The 18,340-nt window shown below is 35.8% G+C and overlaps 1 protein-coding gene and 1 pseudogene across 2 annotated transcripts; one reads left to right on the top strand and one right to left on the bottom strand.

Moving 5' to 3' along the window:
- Positions 1 to 86: 86 nt before the first annotated feature.
- Positions 87 to 5,239, top strand: LOC128705473 (monocarboxylate transporter 14-like). 2 transcript variants are annotated; one of them, XM_070103844.1, is made up of 5 exons: positions 87 to 826; positions 2,187 to 2,457; positions 3,531 to 3,761; positions 4,139 to 4,330; positions 5,024 to 5,239. In XM_070103844.1, the coding sequence occupies exons 1-5, from the start codon at positions 530 to 532 to the stop codon at positions 5,185 to 5,187; spliced, it is 1,155 nt and encodes a 384-aa protein (XP_069959945.1). In that variant the 5' UTR covers positions 87 to 529; the 3' UTR covers positions 5,188 to 5,239. The 2 variants fall into 2 exon arrangements, with proteins under 2 accessions (XP_069959945.1, XP_069959943.1); XM_070103842.1 differs by having other exon boundaries at positions 2,781 to 3,761.
- Positions 5,240 to 17,884: 12,645 nt separating this feature from the next.
- LOC128698658 (uncharacterized) overlaps positions 17,885 to 18,340 on the bottom strand; it is a 109,692-nt pseudogene continuing 109,236 nt past the window's right edge.

The raw sequence follows: 18,340 nt of genomic DNA, 5'->3' as shown, positions 1-18,340 counted from the left end.
TTGTTGTTTTGCATATTATATATATATATATATATATATATATATATATATATATATATATATATATATATATATATATATGAAGAAGGCTTAGAGGAAAATTATTTGGATTTCTTCCTGAAGCCAATTAGATAACCCACTTCTGCCACCCCGTCTGTGATAAATTCGGAATTTAATTATCCAAGATTAAATTACAGTAACATAGTACTGAGATTACAAGAAATTACCAGTAAACGATGACGAATGGAATATTTAATCGGTAATCAAAACATAAGCAGAAGGCATTTATATTAGTAATCTTGAGTGGCTGATACATGAGTTATCTTGCGTAGGTCGTGGCGGTATTTAGTCTGTTGTTAGTTAAGTAACCCAGCGACAGTGTCTTAGCTATTTTTCCCAGTTAATGAGCTTTTTTTTTCATGTTACGAGTGGAATATGTAGCAAGAGCGAGAGTACTGTTTGTGGCTTGAGATGTTAATGTAGTGAACGTTTTGGGGAGTTATTAGTGGGTAGGTGATAACCTCCTCGCATGACTATGGCTCCCATCTCCATGGAGTCTTCGTCAGACAAGGCAAGAGTGACGGACGATCATCGGCACAGCAGCAAAGAGGACCTCAGAACAGCTGCTGACGAGGAGAGGCAGCAGCGCCTAGGAGTGCAACAGAAGCAAAAACAGCAGCAGCAGGAACAGGAGACAGACCAGCCACAGGAGAAACAGCAGCAACAGGATGTGCAGTGCCTGCAGGATCAGCACCAGAAGGAGGGTCTTCGACCTCCTGACGGAGGCTGGGGCTGGATGATAACTGTGGGCGCCTTCTTAAATGCGGTGAGTAACAAAAAAATACATATATCGATTTTGCAGAAACATTTATAAATATTTATTTAGAGTTTGTACGCTCTCCTGGTTATTCTTGGAGTTCCATTATAATTAATTCCCTTGGATACCGAGAATAGATCCTTTGCTTACTATACAGGGCTAAGGCAAAACATTACAAGTTAAAGAGACTGAATTTTAATGGAAGTTTTAAGAATTTGGGTATGAATTATTATGTTAGAAATTACCTGCAGGAGGTTTATAGGGTATTACCTAAATTATTACGTGCAAGTAATTTGGGTAAGGTAAGCGAGACTTAGTCACAGTAGGTCACAGAACTGTCACTCCCTCGACGCCCACTCCATCACCACTCACAAAATGCTAAACCTGACATTAAATTAATAATTGCAAAATTAAAACCAGCTACTCTGGTAAATTCAAATTATGTGGACTGTATATTTTGGTTTACTTGCTGGGTACGCAAAATATAACTATTAGTACAATACATGTAATGCAATAGTGTTATCAGGAAAGAAATTCGTTTTACCACTTACCATTTAATTACTGGATCACAATTATTTGTGTAACACACGCTAACGCTACCCTAACAGCTAGAGTTTACGATGGCCACCGCAAAACTACTATACGTTATGGGTAAGCATCACTTAGCTAAGGGATGCTGCTGGGAAGAATTGGAGTTCTCTATTTTTCCGTCCTTGTTGCTGAATTGTTAGGGTTTTCCACACTATTTATCCGAATTCTTCAGTGGGAACGTGTCGGAAATTTCTAAATTACAGACTGAGACCAGTATACACCAGATTAACTTTGATGACGCCTGATTACATTACACTACTAACAGACCAGAGTTCATACATTCAGTTTCACTGGGGTGTCCTCCCCATCCACTTTGCGGCTGTTCCACATTCCCCCTTCATTCGAAATTTCTCAAAGGGTCAAATCAGGATCACATTTTAATACACGATTATTATATTATTCAAATTTACACATACTGAATTTAGGAAAATCCAAAATTTTCCACATTGGGTGTATAAATTAACTCTTATTTCCACCTGGATGTGGTCAGTAGTATTCTACATCAAGGTATTTTCATTTACAAATCTGACCAACAAATCGGGTCGTCGAAAGTCTAAGACCCGTGTCAAGACATTTCCTGACGGAAGTTACAATACTAATAATTGTAATATATAAAATGTGTGTATTGAGGTACAGGGATAAGGGGTAACGTAATACTTAATTCCTTTCTTGGATCACTGAGGTAAAGGGAACTGGGATTATGGGACACGGGGATACCTGTCTTGGATCGCACATCGACTGTAAGACGTCTAGCTATGTACAGATAACATTGTTGCAGTTAACTATACCGATGTTGTCCCCGTCCTTCGGTATTCTGTTCTCTCCTCAACTTCTGGAGTGGCGAGTGTCCAGCACCACCGTCGCTGTCATCTACAGCGCCTACATGGTAGTATGGAAGCTGACTGGTGTCATCGTGGGCTCCCTGGCACGAGAGTTTGGCTTCAGGAAGGTGGCCATGACGGGGTCACTGCTCAATGCCTCCTGCCTCACCTTCAGCGCCTTCGCCACCTCTCCTGTGCTCCTCTTCGTGTTTTTCTCACTCGGATGTGGTCAGTAGCATACTATATTATTTTACTGAATTAATTTTTATTCCCAAGGATATATTCAGTGATAAGTGTATGTATATTGGTGTAATGCTCTGTGAGTTAACTTTAATCTCTATATCAGAGATCAGAGTATCTGATTTCTTGTATACAGCTTATTGCAGCCCAGTCGGCCGGCGTAAGCGTCTAGTTTAATTTCAGTTTGTGGGTTTTTGAGAATTATTCCAGTCAAGGAACTGTAACGTGAATTTTTCTTATAGACGCATAATTGAGAGTTAACAGTGTTAAATTCACCAAGTTGTTTATAACAAAAGTTTGTGATCCTCCAGGTCTGGGAAGTGGACTAACATGTGTGGGCTTCCTAAATATTGCTCAGTACTTTGACAAACACCGTGGCTTAGCAAACACCTGTATGACAGCTGGCATCGGGCTAGGTAATTTCATGGGTCCTCTTCTCATCGAGCACCTACAGGACGAGTATGGTTTCCAGGGCGCTACGATGATCCTTGGAGCCATCCTCCTTCACGGGTTCGTGGGTACGACTCTCTACCAACCAGTTCAGTGGCACATGAAATACCCCAAACATGAGCGAGATTCCCCAAACAATGAAAATATCTCTTTGATTTTGCCACAAGAAGAGAACTCAGAAATCACAAAATGCGACAGTTCCATCGTCTCTGTTTTGCAGCAGGAAGATTGTATGCGGTCAGGCGTAGAGGGACGAACTCATTTACATGAAGGCAGTAGAAGGTGGCATGGAAGCCAATGTTCGCTTACATCTATTGCTTCTAGTAAAAACTCATATACTATTATCTGTGACCGGGACATAGCTAGCATGGACTCTGTTGGTTCCTTGACAACACTGCGTATTGAGAATCTATCAAAAAACAATGTCAAGACAACATCCTTACCTCAGGAAGAAAATAATGAAGATGTAACAGAAACTAACTTCAAAACATCCTCACCTAAGAAAAGAAGTCAGAATTGTTTCTATAAACTTTTCAGTACCATTTTACGGGTTCTTCGTGCCACTGTCAAAGATATCACCATTCTAAGACATCCTCCCTCCTTAATTATAGCCGTGGGATCCATGCTGATTATTGGAGGAGAAGCAAACTTCAACGTACTGGTGCCTTTTACTATACAAGCAGCAGGACACTCACTGCAGACAGCCGCCTGGTGCCTCTCCGTGGCCGGAATATGTAACTTCTTCACCAGACTGACCGTCTCCTTCCTTTCTGACTATTCTTGGTTCAATATGAGACTCTGTTATGTGATAGGACTGGCTACCATGAGCACCGCAATCATTGGTAAGTGTTGTCCTTATCCTCTGATTAGATATTGCCGCCAAGGCTGCTAGTTTATTGTGTGCCCCGTCTCTCTCCGGTGGACGGCAGCACAAGAACATATGGATGCACAAAAGGCCTAGAAACTAGGCCCCAGGAAAGTTTACAGGAGTTCATTTGGATTTATATTTATAGTTCACTTTTCTAAAATTGTTTGCAACAGATAAATGAAATGTAGATATAAATCCAAATGTACTCCTGTGAACTCTTTTGGGACTTAGTTCCATGATTGGTTAGATTATTTAAGTTATATTTCAATTTTACGAACATGAGTTTAAATTTTTAGTCTTCTCGAGGGCACAAATATCGTTTATAGTCTTTAAGTTGACTGTTGGTGGTAGTATTTACATTGCAGGAGGAGGTAGTGTGGCTGACTGGAGTGACGAGTGTGTGGGGGATTGCAGCAGGCTCCTTCCATGGCCTTAGCAACCTTCTCATGGTCAGGATCGTCGGGGTGTCTAACACCACGGCTATGTTCGGGGCCAGGAATTTCATGATGGCCTTCGGGTTCTTCACTATTGGTCCCTTGATTGGTCAGTCCCATTTATTTTCTGTTTAAGGTATATGTTCATTGTTATATGTATATTCTTATTTGACTACTACTACTACTGTTACCTCTTCTTCTTCTTCTTCTTCTTCTTCTTCTTCTTCTTCTTCTTCTTCTTATTATTATTATTATTATTATTATTATTATTATTATTATTATTATTATTATTATTATTATCCTTGCCTCAAGCGCCTAGATAATGTACAAAAGCTCTTAATTTAGACGGCAGTAAATAGCTCCTCACAGCAGGTAGTCTCGTTGTAGATTCAAAAGTTCTCTGTTATCAGTTTTTCCTGTGTATAATTCAATATTGCAGTCACTTTCGTGACGGTAAGTGTGTAAATTGGGCGAGAGACAGATGGGTTCCTGCGTCTGGAACCATCTTAGAACACTACGTGGAAATTCTTTGTCTTTTATATGGGCTGAAAACCTAAGAGACAGTAGACACTTATCCCGTTTCCTGACAACAAATCATTACGATGCTGTTTGGTGACTGCCATGTTACTAAAGGTTTGCCAGAAAACAAGACAAGTGTTTCCTGACGTGGGTCTTAGTCATATGATGATCCGCAGCTGGAGCTTTTGATCATCTGACCGAGGCCTTCCACTGGCTTACCTCTCCATCACCATTGCTAGGGTGATTTATGTCTTTCTGTTAACCCCTAGTTTACCTTCCTCAGGTGTGGTTCGTGACGCCAGCGGTAGCTACGTTGTTGCACTGTGGGTGCTGTCTGCTATGATCCTCACCAGCTGCATCCTCTGGTTACTCATGCCTGCCGCCCAGGCCTACGACCAACGCCTACGGAAAGAGATAGACGAGAAGGCGGCTGCTTCCCTCGTGTGAACTCTTTTAAATCTTATTATATTGTAAAATTGAATAAACATGAATATGGATACATGTGCGTGGGTGCCATTACCAACAAACTGGAGCTTTGGGTACTATGACCAATGTATTCCGCTGGCGTCGGTTCCCCCAAGAACTTAAATATCACGTCAGGTGATGTGAATGTCTTATGTAAAGAATACATGTTGCATTAATTATATCCATATAATATGCTAAGCTGGACGAAAGCTGACAGCATCTAAATCGTGTTCACTCTGACAGAGGAATGACAACCATGCCAGGGCGTGCTGATGAGAGTCCAGGATTCTTTGAAAAGTATATTAAATAATATTCTTCAGTTCAATTCGTGACAGACTGTTCATTGATCACAGGTCCATCAAACTCCCTGCAAAAGAGTTAATGTCCTTCAGAAATAAATTGGTTCAGGTTGGGCAGAATCAAGTCTTCCCAAGTACCGATTAGTACTGATTTTGTCTTCTAAACTGTCAAGGTTAAAACCAATAATTTGAGGACTTAAGACAACCTAACCACATGCAGATTTGACTAGGAAAGAATTAAACTCGGTGAGATTAAGTAACTATTCTTTTTAAAGTCATACAAATCAAAAGAAAATTGATTATGAACAACTCTGGAAAGATATTGTATGCCTGTGAGGTAGAGGTACGAGGTAGTGTAGAAATAGCAGTAGTGAGTGAGGGTGTTGGAAGGTGGAGACCAAGTGTTCTCTTAGCAGCTTGTAGGATTGATGAAGTACCTCGTTATCAAGAGAGGAGATTATAAAATACTAAGGTTAGTGGAGATAACCAGATCGATATTCAGGAGAGGATCTAGTAAGAAGCTAATGGTGGTTGTGGTCTGGTGGCTCAAGCTCCTGCTTCACACACGGTGGGCCCGGGTTCGATTCCCGGCGGGTAGAAACATTTCGACGCGTTTCCTTACGCCTGTTGTCCTGTTCACCTAGCAGCAAATAGGTACCTTGTTGTTATTCGACTGGTGTGGGTCGCATCCTGGGGGGACAAGATTAATTAAGAACCCCAATGGAAATAAGTTAGACAGTCCTCGATGACGCACTGACTTTCTTGGCTTATCCTGGGTAGCTAACCCTCCGGGGTAAAAAATCCGAAAATCTTATGGCTAAAGTTTCAGGGTCTCAACGCCGGTTGGGCCCTGAAGCCACTTTAGTCCACCTTGCTTAAAAATTCTGGGTCTACTGTATAACAAGTTTTTAAAAAATAATAAAATTTATAATATGGTGTAATTCAATACAAAAGTTAAATGTTATTAAATTATCATGTAGGCCGTTGTTGGTTGCGAAGGGCCCCCCATAAGTTCAATCTTCAGGGCCCCCCATAAGTTCAATCTTCAGGGCCCCCCATAAGTTCAATCTTCAGGGCCCCCCATAAGTTCAATCTTCAGGGCCCCCCATAAGTTCAATCTTCAGGGCCCCCCATAAGTTCAATCTTCAGGGCCCCCCATAAGTTCAATCTTCAGGGCCCCCCTAAGTTCAATCTTCAGGGCCCCCCATAAGTTCAATCTTCAGGGTCCCCAAAAGTTCAATCTTCAGGGCCCCCATAACAGTTCAATCTTCAGGGTCCCCATAAGTTCAATCTTCAGGGCCCCCATAGCAGTTCAATCTTCAGGGCCCCCATAACAGTTCAATCTTCAAGACCGCCAAAATGTAGGTCCGCCAGTTGATATCGTTAACAGGGTTTGGGTGATTGAACTTTAAGCCTATCAACAACGCCAAGGATCATTATGACCACGTCCCATGTTACCACCAGTCAAGGTTACTGTAACCCGCCCCTTCCTTTCAAGTAAGATACCTTAATAAGTTTATTTAGATACACACAAATACAGTTACATAGATTATCATACATAATAGTATATGAGTAGATTGACCTGGTGGCTAAAGCTCCTGCTTCACACGCGGAGGGCCCGGGTTCGATTCCTGGCGGGTGGACACGTTTCCTTACACCTGTTGTCCTGTTCACCTAGCAGCAAATAGGTACCTGGGTGTTAGTCGACTGGTGTGGGTCGCATCCTGGGGGACAAGATTAAGGACCACAATGGAAATAAGTTAGACAGTCCTCGATGACGCACTGACTTTCTTGGGTTATCCTGGGTGGCTAACCCTCCAGGGTCAAAAATCCGAACGAAATCTTATCTTATCTCTTATCTTACCAAAGATAATCCAGAAAAAGTTAGTGACTTGTTTCCATTAGGGTCCTTAACTAAATAATGACCCCATTCAGTGGTTAAGCATCCACTGGCCTAACGTAGCTAGGTTTTACCCACCATTTAGTGGTAAGTTTATTTAGGTACAGATACGCATAAATACAGTTACATAGACTATCGTACGGAGCAGTATATGTGTAGATTACCTAGGATAACCCAAAAAGTCAAAGTGACTTATTTCCATTGGGGTCCTGGTATATTCTAACATAATTAATGAGGGTTAGGTTAGGTAATGTTTGTCAGGAAACAGGACAAGTGTTTCCTGACGCGGGGCTTAGTCATATGCCCCACAGCTGGAGCTTTTGGTCATCTGACTGAGGCCTTATACTGGCTTACCTCTCCAATCCTTTAAACAATATTATCATAGTTATAACCATTTAGTTTTTTTTTTTTGTAATACCGAACCACTATGGGTATTCTTGATCCAGAAGTTCAATAATTCCATAGAACTTTCTGTCCTAAAATTGCTTTATTTAATACTTTGTAATATATTTTTCATGAATTCCCATTCGACACCATGCCCAGCCCTTCTAGGGCAGGGTAGGTGCCTGAGCCCGAGCCTTTAGCTCATAAGACAATGGAAATAAGTCACTCTGTCTGACTTTTTGGGTTATCCTAGGTTCTCTACACATATGCTGCTATGTATGATAATTCTATGTAACTGTATTTGTGTATACCTGAATAAACTTACTTACTTACTTCCTCCCATGGGAGACTTAGGTCTCAGATACTCCCTAAAGAGGGAGCCAAGGCCGGGCCACCACTTGGAAAAGGCCCGGGCCGGGAGAATACCCGCTAATATTTAATAATAATAATAACATGAATTCCCTCTAAATAATATTAATGGAACAAATATATATTGCATAAAATTGCATCTATCATGAAAATCAACTATACATTGGCTGTATTAATACAATATATTGATGTTCGAACTTAACGGGGCCCCTAAATAAAATATACGAGTTGACCCTAAATTTATAGAAAGAAAACTGATGTTAACAATAATTTAAGAAAACGAATTTAATTTGCAAAACTATTATATATCACTCGATTTTTTTTGTCTTGTTTATAGTAAATTGTTAAGGATTTAACCTAAAATAACCCAGTACAGTTAAGTAGTGTGATTTCCAGTGTATTATTATTATTATTAAATATTTGCCGGTATTCTCCCGGCCCGGGCCTTGTCCAAGTGGTGGCCCGGCCTTGGCTCCCTCTTTAGGGAGTGTCTGAGACCTAAGTCTCCCATGGGAGGAGGCACAAGTACCTCCTCATCTTTGGGACCAACTGTCCCCAGGCCTAGCCACAAGCTAGGCCTCTCTGGTCTGCCATCCCCGCCCCAAGGGGGCAAATGGGAATGACAGTCTTATGAGCTAAAGGCTCGGGCTCAGGCACCTACCCTACCCTAGAAGGGTTGTATATATATATATGTATTTATTTTTTCAGCATGAATTATTTTAAAATAACTACATTCGGTTGCATTTCAAGGGGTGCCCCCAATTTCTTTCCATACCCTTTACAAAGGAGGCACAATAGCCCTACCCATAAATATTTTTTCCAAAAATTTTCCCCCCCCAAAAGGGTGCTTTTAATTTTGGAAAGTTTTTAAAACTTTTATTTTTTCCGGATATTTTTTTTTACACAATTTTTTTATTAAACGTTTTTTTTCCCAATTACATTTAAAAAACATGAAACAATTCCCCTTTTTCTAAAAAAAGTAATTTTATTTGGGGACTCCCCTTTTTATTCCCATCAAATTTCTTTTTTTTAAAAAAACCTTTGGGATCCTGGGTAAATAATTTTTTTTTTGATTTACCTTTTTTTTTTTCCAAAAAGTCCTTTTTAAAAGGGGAAAAAAGGGAAAAAAATTTTAAAAAAAAAATTTCATATTAACATTTACCACACTCAAATTACGTTTTTGAAAAGGGTGTAGAATACAAAAACATTTTAACATCACATAAAAAGATAAAACAACCCCTCCAAATATATAAACCCCCCTTTTAAATTTGGGCTTGTTTTTTTATTTAAATAAAAGGTGACTATATGAAAATCCCTTTTAACCCTTCACTAAATATTATTTCCATTCCAAAATGCGTCCCTACATTTTATTCCTTTTAAAACCCGGTTTCACTTCTGGAAGTCAACCCCTTGCCCCAAAAAAACCTTTTCTTTACCCTCTAACCCTTTTTTCGAACACCCTACCCCCCTTTCCCCCCATGATTTATTGCCCATTTTCCCTTTTTGATATTTCTCTAAAAAACCAAACCCCTCAACAACCCCTCTTTTTTTTCCTTTTTTTTCCCCCACCTTTTTCCTAATTTCCACACCCCGTTTTCCTAATTTTAAAACCCCCAATTTTTTTTAAACAGACATTTGCCTAAAAATGCCCCTTGCTGCTTTAACCCAAAATTCCCCCCATAAATGTTGGTTTCTAATACTTCCTATTCCCCCTTTTCCCCAAGTTTTTTTTGGACCTCTATAAATCCCCTACCTTTTTTCAAATCCTAGATTCCCTCACCTTCAAAATCCACTTTCCCCAACCCCAAATAGGGCTTTACTTTTCTCTTCTCCCAATTTGATAAATTTTTTAAATCTAAATCATTTGCACCTCATAAATTACCTTTTATTTCTTAACTTTCTACCCCCTTTCAAATTCCATAACCTTTTGCAATTTTTTTTAAAACCCCATAAAAAATTTTTCATCAGCAAAGTAACTGGCAATTCCATTTTTTTAAATTTGATTACCCAAAAATTTTCCCACCCCCAACCCTAGCATTTACTTTCTTTAAACATTATAAATTTTAAACCCCATTGACTTCCACCCCTCTTAAAAATTTTTTACTGGGGTACCCTTCTTTACAACCCAAGATTTTATCCTCATAAATTTTTTGGGGGTTTAAAACTTACCCCTTTTTCCTTTTGCAACATTTCATTCTCCTCTATCCACTCATCATATTTTTCAAAATCCATAAATGCAAAAATTTACTTTTTAAATTTTTTTACTTTGCTTAAATTAAACCTTTGAATCACCCCTCCCCCTTTTTAAAACCCTTTTTCATCCAACCCATTCTGTCTTCCCTTTTTTAAAAAAACCCAATTTAATTTTTTTGGATCTCATTTAAACTTTCCTAAATTTACTTTTTGTCCTTTTCCTTTTAATGGATTACATGCTTTCCAAACCCCAGTCCTTTCCCCTTTTTTCATACTTTTTTTAAAAAAAAGAAACCCCCCTATATCCCCTCCAATTTTTCTTCCCCTTTTAAATTTCTTTTTCCTTTATTTTAGTAACCCCACTACCCCCCCAATTTCATTCCCCCTTTTTCCCTTTAAAAAGATGGTATCCTTTTGCCAAATGCTAAATACCGTTTCTTCCCCTTTAAATTTAAAATTCCCCCCAAAAACCCCTCCCAAAAATTTCCTTTCCCCCACTTACTAACCCCTCGTTTTTAACTGAAAAAATCCTCTTTCCCCCTTTCTTAACTTTTCGACCCAAATTTTTCTTTTTTCTAAAATTTTTGCATGTCTCCCCCTTTATCATCTCCTTTTTCCCCTCTCTCCCACTCTCTTTTTTCTTTTTAAATTTTCCTAATTTTCTTTACCCTGTTTGTAAAATTTTTAACCACTTTCTTTAACCCCTTTTTTCACTTCCCCAACCCCCCCCTTTCCTGCCCCCACCCTCCATAACCAAAACTTTGGGTTTCTAATACTCTTTTTTAAAAATTCCCCTTTTTTTTAACCCCCTTTTCTTTCTAATTTTTTCCAAATATCCTTATACCCCCCGAACCCCCCCCAAAGTTTAAAACTCCCCTCCCCCCATTTTTTTCCAATTTTTTCTTTTCTAAATTTTTACACCCTATCATCCTTTCATGTTTTTAATTCCATTTCCCCACCCTTTTGGGGCCTTTTCCCCAAAAGAAGATATAAAAAAAAGGGTAACGGTCAATTATTTTGAACAAAATTCCCTCCCTTTAAAAACTAAAGTTTAAAAATTTCTTACAACCCCTAAAAACGGAAAAATAAATTAAGGGGACCTTTTAAATTCGGGGGATTCCTTTCAAACCCAAAACAGTCCACATCCCTAAAAAAATTTAAGGATTTTTAAAAAACCCTTTCAAACAAATGCCACGCCCTTATCCTTTCTCCTTTTCTTCATAAATGCTTAAAACTCCCTACCATAAATCGCAATTGGGAAAAGAGCCCCTTCCCCGAAATTCTTAAACCCCCCTTTTTCCATTTGGGCTTAATTTTTTTCTTCCCAAAAAATATCATAATTCCTTTGGAAATCTTAAAAATTCCCAAATTCCCCAAAAATTTTTCCCCTCAAAAAAAGGGGCCTAAATGCCGCCAAAAAAAAGGGCCCTTTATAAAAAAACAAAATTTCCAACCCTTTCAACACCTCCCTAACATTGGGTTTGAAAAAAAAACCCGGGCTCCTTCAAGAGCTAAGTCCCTAAAATATCACAGGGGGTTTTCTTCACTCCCTAAAATTTTATACCCTGACCAGGCAAAATTTACCTTTTCCCTCCAACATTTTTCCCATTTTGCATTAAATCCCCAAACCCCATTATTCCCCCACCTTTTTTTCAAAACTCCCACCTTCCCAACTTTCCAAAATTTCTTTCCTTAATTTTTGGTACACCCTTATTATAACCCCTTTTTACCCCCAATTTTTATTTTACCCCCATAATCTTGTTATACATTTTGTTTTTTCCTCCATGCTACCTTTTTTCTCTTTTATCCCTTTTTAACCCCACCAATCCCTTTTTCCCCCTCCCCTCTCCCACCCCCACTTTGCATTCCAAACTCCATTTTTCCATTCTTAAACCCCACAATTCTTTTTTCTTACATCTGCCAAATCCACCACATTCCCTTTTTTCCATTTACAATTTTCTTCTTCTTACTTTTGTTTTTTTTTGGGAAAAATTTCATTGCCCGGCATTTTAGGGGGTTTTAAAAATTTTCCATGGCTTAGGGGGAAAAGCTTACCCCGGTAACCTTTTAGCAAAACTTTTATTCGGGGAACAATTCCATGTTGTGGGAGTAATAATTAAAACATCATTGACCCTTTACAAAATATGGTGTTTTTTTGGGACATTAAACAAATTTTAATTTGCAAAAATTTTAAATTTGGTTTAAAAATTTTTAACATTGCAAGTTCCTAATCTTTTCCTTTTCTTCCATGAATTGTGCTTAATTTTTAAAAAAGAGTACTTATAGAAAAGACAATCCTTTTTTGCTGGTTTCATTAAATTTGGGAATTTGAAAATTATTTTCTTAAAGGGAGAATATTATTTCTAATTTTTTTCTTTGAATCCCTAGAATTTTTAGGAAATAATTTTGATTATTACATTGGGAAACCCTTGTGAAACCCCAATCCTCAAGTTTTGGTTGCATCTTTTAAAAGAGAGGGGCGGTCTCAACTGCAAAAATTTTTGTGCCGTTATCTCCGCCAAAATAACCTTGTGAATTTGGAGGACCCATTAAAAAATTTTTTTCCCTTTAATTTTTCTGAATCCTAAACCTTATTCCCCAGTTTTAAAATTTTAATTTAAATTTTAATCTCTCTTTCTCTAACCTTTCCCTTAAGGTGCTAGTTTTAAAACATTTTCACAATCCAACCTTTTTTTTATTTAATAATGATTAAAAAAAGTCCCTTTTCTTTTAAGCATCTCATTAAATTGTTTTTTGCTCCTTTTATTTTCCTTTTGAAAAAATAATTTATTCCATAATCCCCTTTCAACTTTTTTAAAAGCCAAAACCCCCATTTTCCCCAATTAAACATTAAACACTTTATTTGCAAACATAATTTGTTCACTGCCCAATTCTTTTCCCATTTTTTTATAATTTTTTAAAGAAAAACTTTTTCCTCTTTCATCCCTGTTAATAGAGATTATTTAGTTTCCAAAACTAATAAATTCCTTCATATTTTTTGTAATTTAAAAATTTTATAACATATCTTTTCCCAAACATCTAACTTTTAAATATAGATTAATTTTTGTTTTAATTTAAACATTTATTAATTGGTTTTCTTTCCCAATCTTTCTTTACCCCCAATTTATGTTTTGCTTTTAAAAAATTTTCTTTCCCCCAGAAAGAAAATTCCCTTTCCTCCCCTTCCTTTAAAAAATTCTACTTTGAGTTTTACCACTTGAAAATTTTAAAAATTCAAATTCTTAATAAAAAAAACCTTAAACTTTTTAAAATAATATTTTTAAAAAAATTATAAATCCCTTTGGAATTGCATACAAAATTAAATATTTTCATTAAATATAATTCCTCACTGAAAAAATTTGGGAAAATTTCTTACAAAATTTTTTAAAAATTTAACCCCATCATTTAATAAATTTGTAACTTAACATCACCTCCGTTATTTCCTTTAAAATTAAAGTTTTAATGCTTCCAATTACCCCTTTGGGAAAAAACCCGGATGACAATTTTTAAAATTCTTATAGTCCAAACCCACCTTTTTCAAATTTATTCCCTTTTAGCCCTTTCACAAAAGGCTTTTTGTGGTCCTGGGGAAAGTTTGTTGAGGGATCTTTCCTTCCCAGGAACGGTTAACCCTTAAAGGGGACCGGGGGGCCACCCTTAAAAACCCAAAACCCCCAATTTTTAAAAAAAAACCAGGAAAAAAATTAAATTTGAAAATTCATTTTTGAGAATAATTAACCTTGGTTTTTTATTTTAATTTAAAAAGAAAAATTGTTTTCTACAAGAAAAAATTTTCTCCTAATTCAAAACGTTTTGGACCTATTATTAAATAAAAATACATAACCAAATTTTGGTAAAAAAAATTTGTGGATTATATTAAAAATAAAAATTTAATATATACACATTTTTAACAAAAAAATATATCTTTTCATACCTTTACTGAGATTAATATTATATATAGAAAACCCCCCAAAATAAATTTATAAAAACCCAAAATTATAAAAAACTAAACTTATTGAATCCTAGCTGCTTGGTTGTTAATTCCCCAGTCAAATTTAATTCCAAAAAATTCCTTCCTTTTAATTTAAAATTTTTCCCTAAAGGAGAAAATTTTATTACATTTTTTTACCCAATTTAAAACCGTTTAAAATTTTCCGAATTTTCTTTTATAAAAATTTTAAAAATTTACCATTAACTTTAAAAAATTTTCTGGAATTAAATTTTTTCCACTTATATTTAATATATTATTAATAATTAAAAATTTTAATATATAATATTTTAAAAATAATATAAATATTTTTATATTAATATTTTTTATAAAATTATCATTATTTAAATATAATAAATTTTATTTTAAATTTTTAAAATAAAAAATAATATTAAAAATTTTTATAATATTAATTTAAAAATTTAATTTTAAATAAAAATATTTTTTATTTTAATAATAATAATATATAAAAAAATTATTAAAAATTCTTTATTAATTTAAATATATATAATAAATGTAAAAAATAATATTATTTATTTTAAAAATTAAAAAATTTTTTTTTAATATAAAAATTTATTTTTATTATAATTAATTTTATATAAAAATTTTAATTTATTTTTAAAATTTTTAATATATAAATTTTATTTTATTTTAAAAAATTAATTTTTTTTATATATATAAATTTAATAAAAAAAAATTATTTTTTTTATATAATTATATTAATATGTATTTTTTTTTTAAAAAATATAAATTTTTATTTTAAATTATAAAATTTTTTATTAATTATTTTTTTTTAATTAATATAATATTTTTTATTAATTAAATTTTTATTTTAAAATTTTTAAAATTTTTTTATTTTTATAATTAAAAAATTTTAATTTTAAATTTTTTTTTTAAAATTAAATTATTTTTTTTAATAATTTTTAAATTTTTTTTTTAATATAAAATTAATTTTTTTTTAAAATATATAAATTTTATAATATATATATATATATATATAATTTATTTTATATTAAATTAAATTTTTTATAAATATATATATAAATATATATATATATATTATATATATATATATATATATATATATATATATATATATATATATAAAAAAAGATTGAAAATTATCAAATTATATTTTGGGGAATGGGGGGGTTTTTGTCGATCCCAAAAAGCCCCTTTCATCATTGTGAACCCAGGAAACACTAGCCCTCTTTCCACAAACCGACCAAAAAAAAGTCAGTGATTTTTTCCATTGGGGTCCTTGTAATTTTAGCTTTTTTAATTTAAAGGGTTTTAAATGACCCCCGGGGAAAATCATTTTCAAAAAAAATATAATGAATAAAAAGGAGTTTTTTTGAGGTTTATCGTGGAGATGGGAAGAGGAGGGGGGGGTCCTGTGGAAAGCCATGGTAATGGGGCTCCCATGGTTAGCAAATTGAACCTCTTAAAGATCTCAAAAAAATTTCGTTATTTAACCCCGGGGGGTTGCCCCGGGAAACCCCAAGAAATAGTCTCATCTAGGTGTCTGTCTGATTATAGTATTTCAGATGTGTATGGTCTGTATATTTTGTAATGTCTTGATAAAAAAAGAATTATTATGCCCCCACAGCGGGGTTTTGGTCATCTAAAGGGCCCCCCCTGGGCCCCCAAAACCCAGCTTTTTTTTTCAAGTTTATTCGGGTTCCAAAAAAGTTACAATTATCATACAACCCTCGTGTTTATTTTAAATAAAGCCCCGGGGAGGATTATACAGCCCGGGGGGGATGGAAGGATTCAGGCAATTGGGAACTGGACAGATCCACCCCAAATCAAGACCCCTCACCAACATCAAAACCCTTCCTTGGGGGGAAATTTTGTGGGGAAAACCCCAGAATACCCCCAAAAAGTCAGTGATTTTTCATTTGGGGTTTTGTTCCCTGCACAACCACAATATTAAAAACAAATTTCCCGTCTCAACCTTTTACCAAAAAGGAAAAAATAAATCAAAATTATATGTTTGTGTTTATTACAGTAAATTTTACTACACTTAGAGAAATATTTAAAGCTTATATAGGTGATCAGACTTTAAATAGAGGACTCTTGATCCAAGGAACTGGATTTGTCTTCCCTTTCTTTGGATCGAACCTAGATTCCTCCCATTTCCCATGCGCTAGGAATAGGGGTTTAGCCTGCTCTGTTTAAAAATTAAAAAAAATTTTTAAAGGGGACAAAACCTAAAATATTCTTTGGAGAAAATATATTCAATTTTTTTTAATCATTCATTTTATTTTAAATTTATATATACATATAAAATTTACATTGCTTTATAAATACTGCTAGTGTTATATTTATTTAACTTAGGTATTCCTAAATTTTAGGGATTTATATATGACTGATGTCAGTAAAATGCAGCCTTAATGACCCTTGTGAAATATATTTAAGATATGCAACTGAGAAAGGCATGTGTTAGGATACGGAAAACTGTTCCTTTGAGAGACTTCAGTGTTACATCTCAGAGTCTAATTGTTTTTTACGGGGTGAACCAGTACGTAGAAGAGGTTAGGTCAAGTTTGTCAGGAAACCTCCCTCTTACATCGCCATCGACACCTGCAGATTTGGCCCGGGAAAAGTGTTGGCCACTTACCTTTTACCTCCTCTCCTTCCCCCCAGGGAAGGTTTCCTTTGATGTTGTTGGGGTGTTTTGATTTAGGTTGATCTGTGCCCCATTTCCCCAATTTAAACCCTAATCCCTTTCCATCCCCCCCCCAGGCGCTTTTGGACCCTGGGTTTGGGTTTCCCCTTATTATAATAATAACCCTTTTCCCCCCTCCCACCCTTTTTCAGTATTTCCACCCTTTTCCCCTCCATTTTCCAGTCGGGTCATATTTGGTAGAGTTGTCAAAAAAGGGAAAAGGCCCCCTGATGACCCACAGCGGGAGTTTTTAGTCATCTGACAGGGCTTACTGGCTTCCCTCCCCCAGGTATTTTAGCAAAATTGTCATTTGTGAGCATGTCTTGCATCATGATGCTTTCTGTGTATTCCTTTTCCCTTTAATAATTTATTTTTAATAGTCTGCTTTTAGTCAAGAATCTTATAACATATGCATGTTACTCTGCAAGTCTCATCCCCAGATTTTTTTTAATCGTTCGCCGTTACCCCAATCTTTCTACGGCGTGGGGGATTACTTCCTCCAAAACTTTTGTTTTTGCCCATATAATGGGTTTGGGGGTTTAAAAATCTATGACTAAAAAGGTGATTGGCTGCCCTCTTTTTTACCCAACTTGGATTTGTCCCTGTTAGGGTTTGGGGTCAACTCCCGGGTTTATACGTTCATAGGGAAGTAGACATCAATTTGCATAGTTTATTTTTTAGGAAAAAGTTTTTTTAAAAAAATTATAAATCATATAAATTATATATAAGGCATTGTAATAAGATAAATGATCATGGTTGATCAGGCATTTCACAGGTCACTATCTGCACTGCTTCAGTTCGAGTCACGGATAGGTTTAAACAGTACAAATTGACACGTTAGAGAACTGGCTGGTCTCAACCCCTTTGGCCCAACTTCACTCCCCCCTGATGGAGACACAAGGAGACGTATAGGTTGGGGGTTGTTCTTTCTCCTTATCCTCCCGTCTCTGATGTTGTTGTTGCTGCTGCTGTTGTCTCTGCAGCTGCTGCTGTCTCTGCTGTTGTATTAATAACTGCTGCTGTAGTTGTAGTTGCTGTTTAGAAAGAGAGGGAGAATACGTGTATATTATTGTAAAGAATAAAGTACACTCTTTATGGAGAATTAAATAATAATATTAGTACCAATGATAATTTATAAAATGTGTAACACCTGGCAGTAAGTGCCGAAAAAGGGTTCATTATTTAGCGTTTGAAGGGCTTGGGCTGTGTGGTTTTGGTTCCAGCAGGCGGGGTAGGCAGGGGGGGGCCCACTGTTTTTGATCGAGCCTTTTTTTTTGGGGGACGGAGGCCGGAATCTTTTGCGTCGGGGGTGGCCAAGGACGGGCGTGGGG

Source organism: Cherax quadricarinatus, chromosome 88 (assembly GCF_038502225.1).
Source record: "Cherax quadricarinatus isolate ZL_2023a chromosome 88, ASM3850222v1, whole genome shotgun sequence".
Lineage (NCBI taxonomy): Eukaryota > Metazoa > Arthropoda > Malacostraca > Decapoda > Parastacidae > Cherax > Cherax quadricarinatus.
This window is presented reverse-complemented; position numbering and strand designations above follow the sequence as displayed.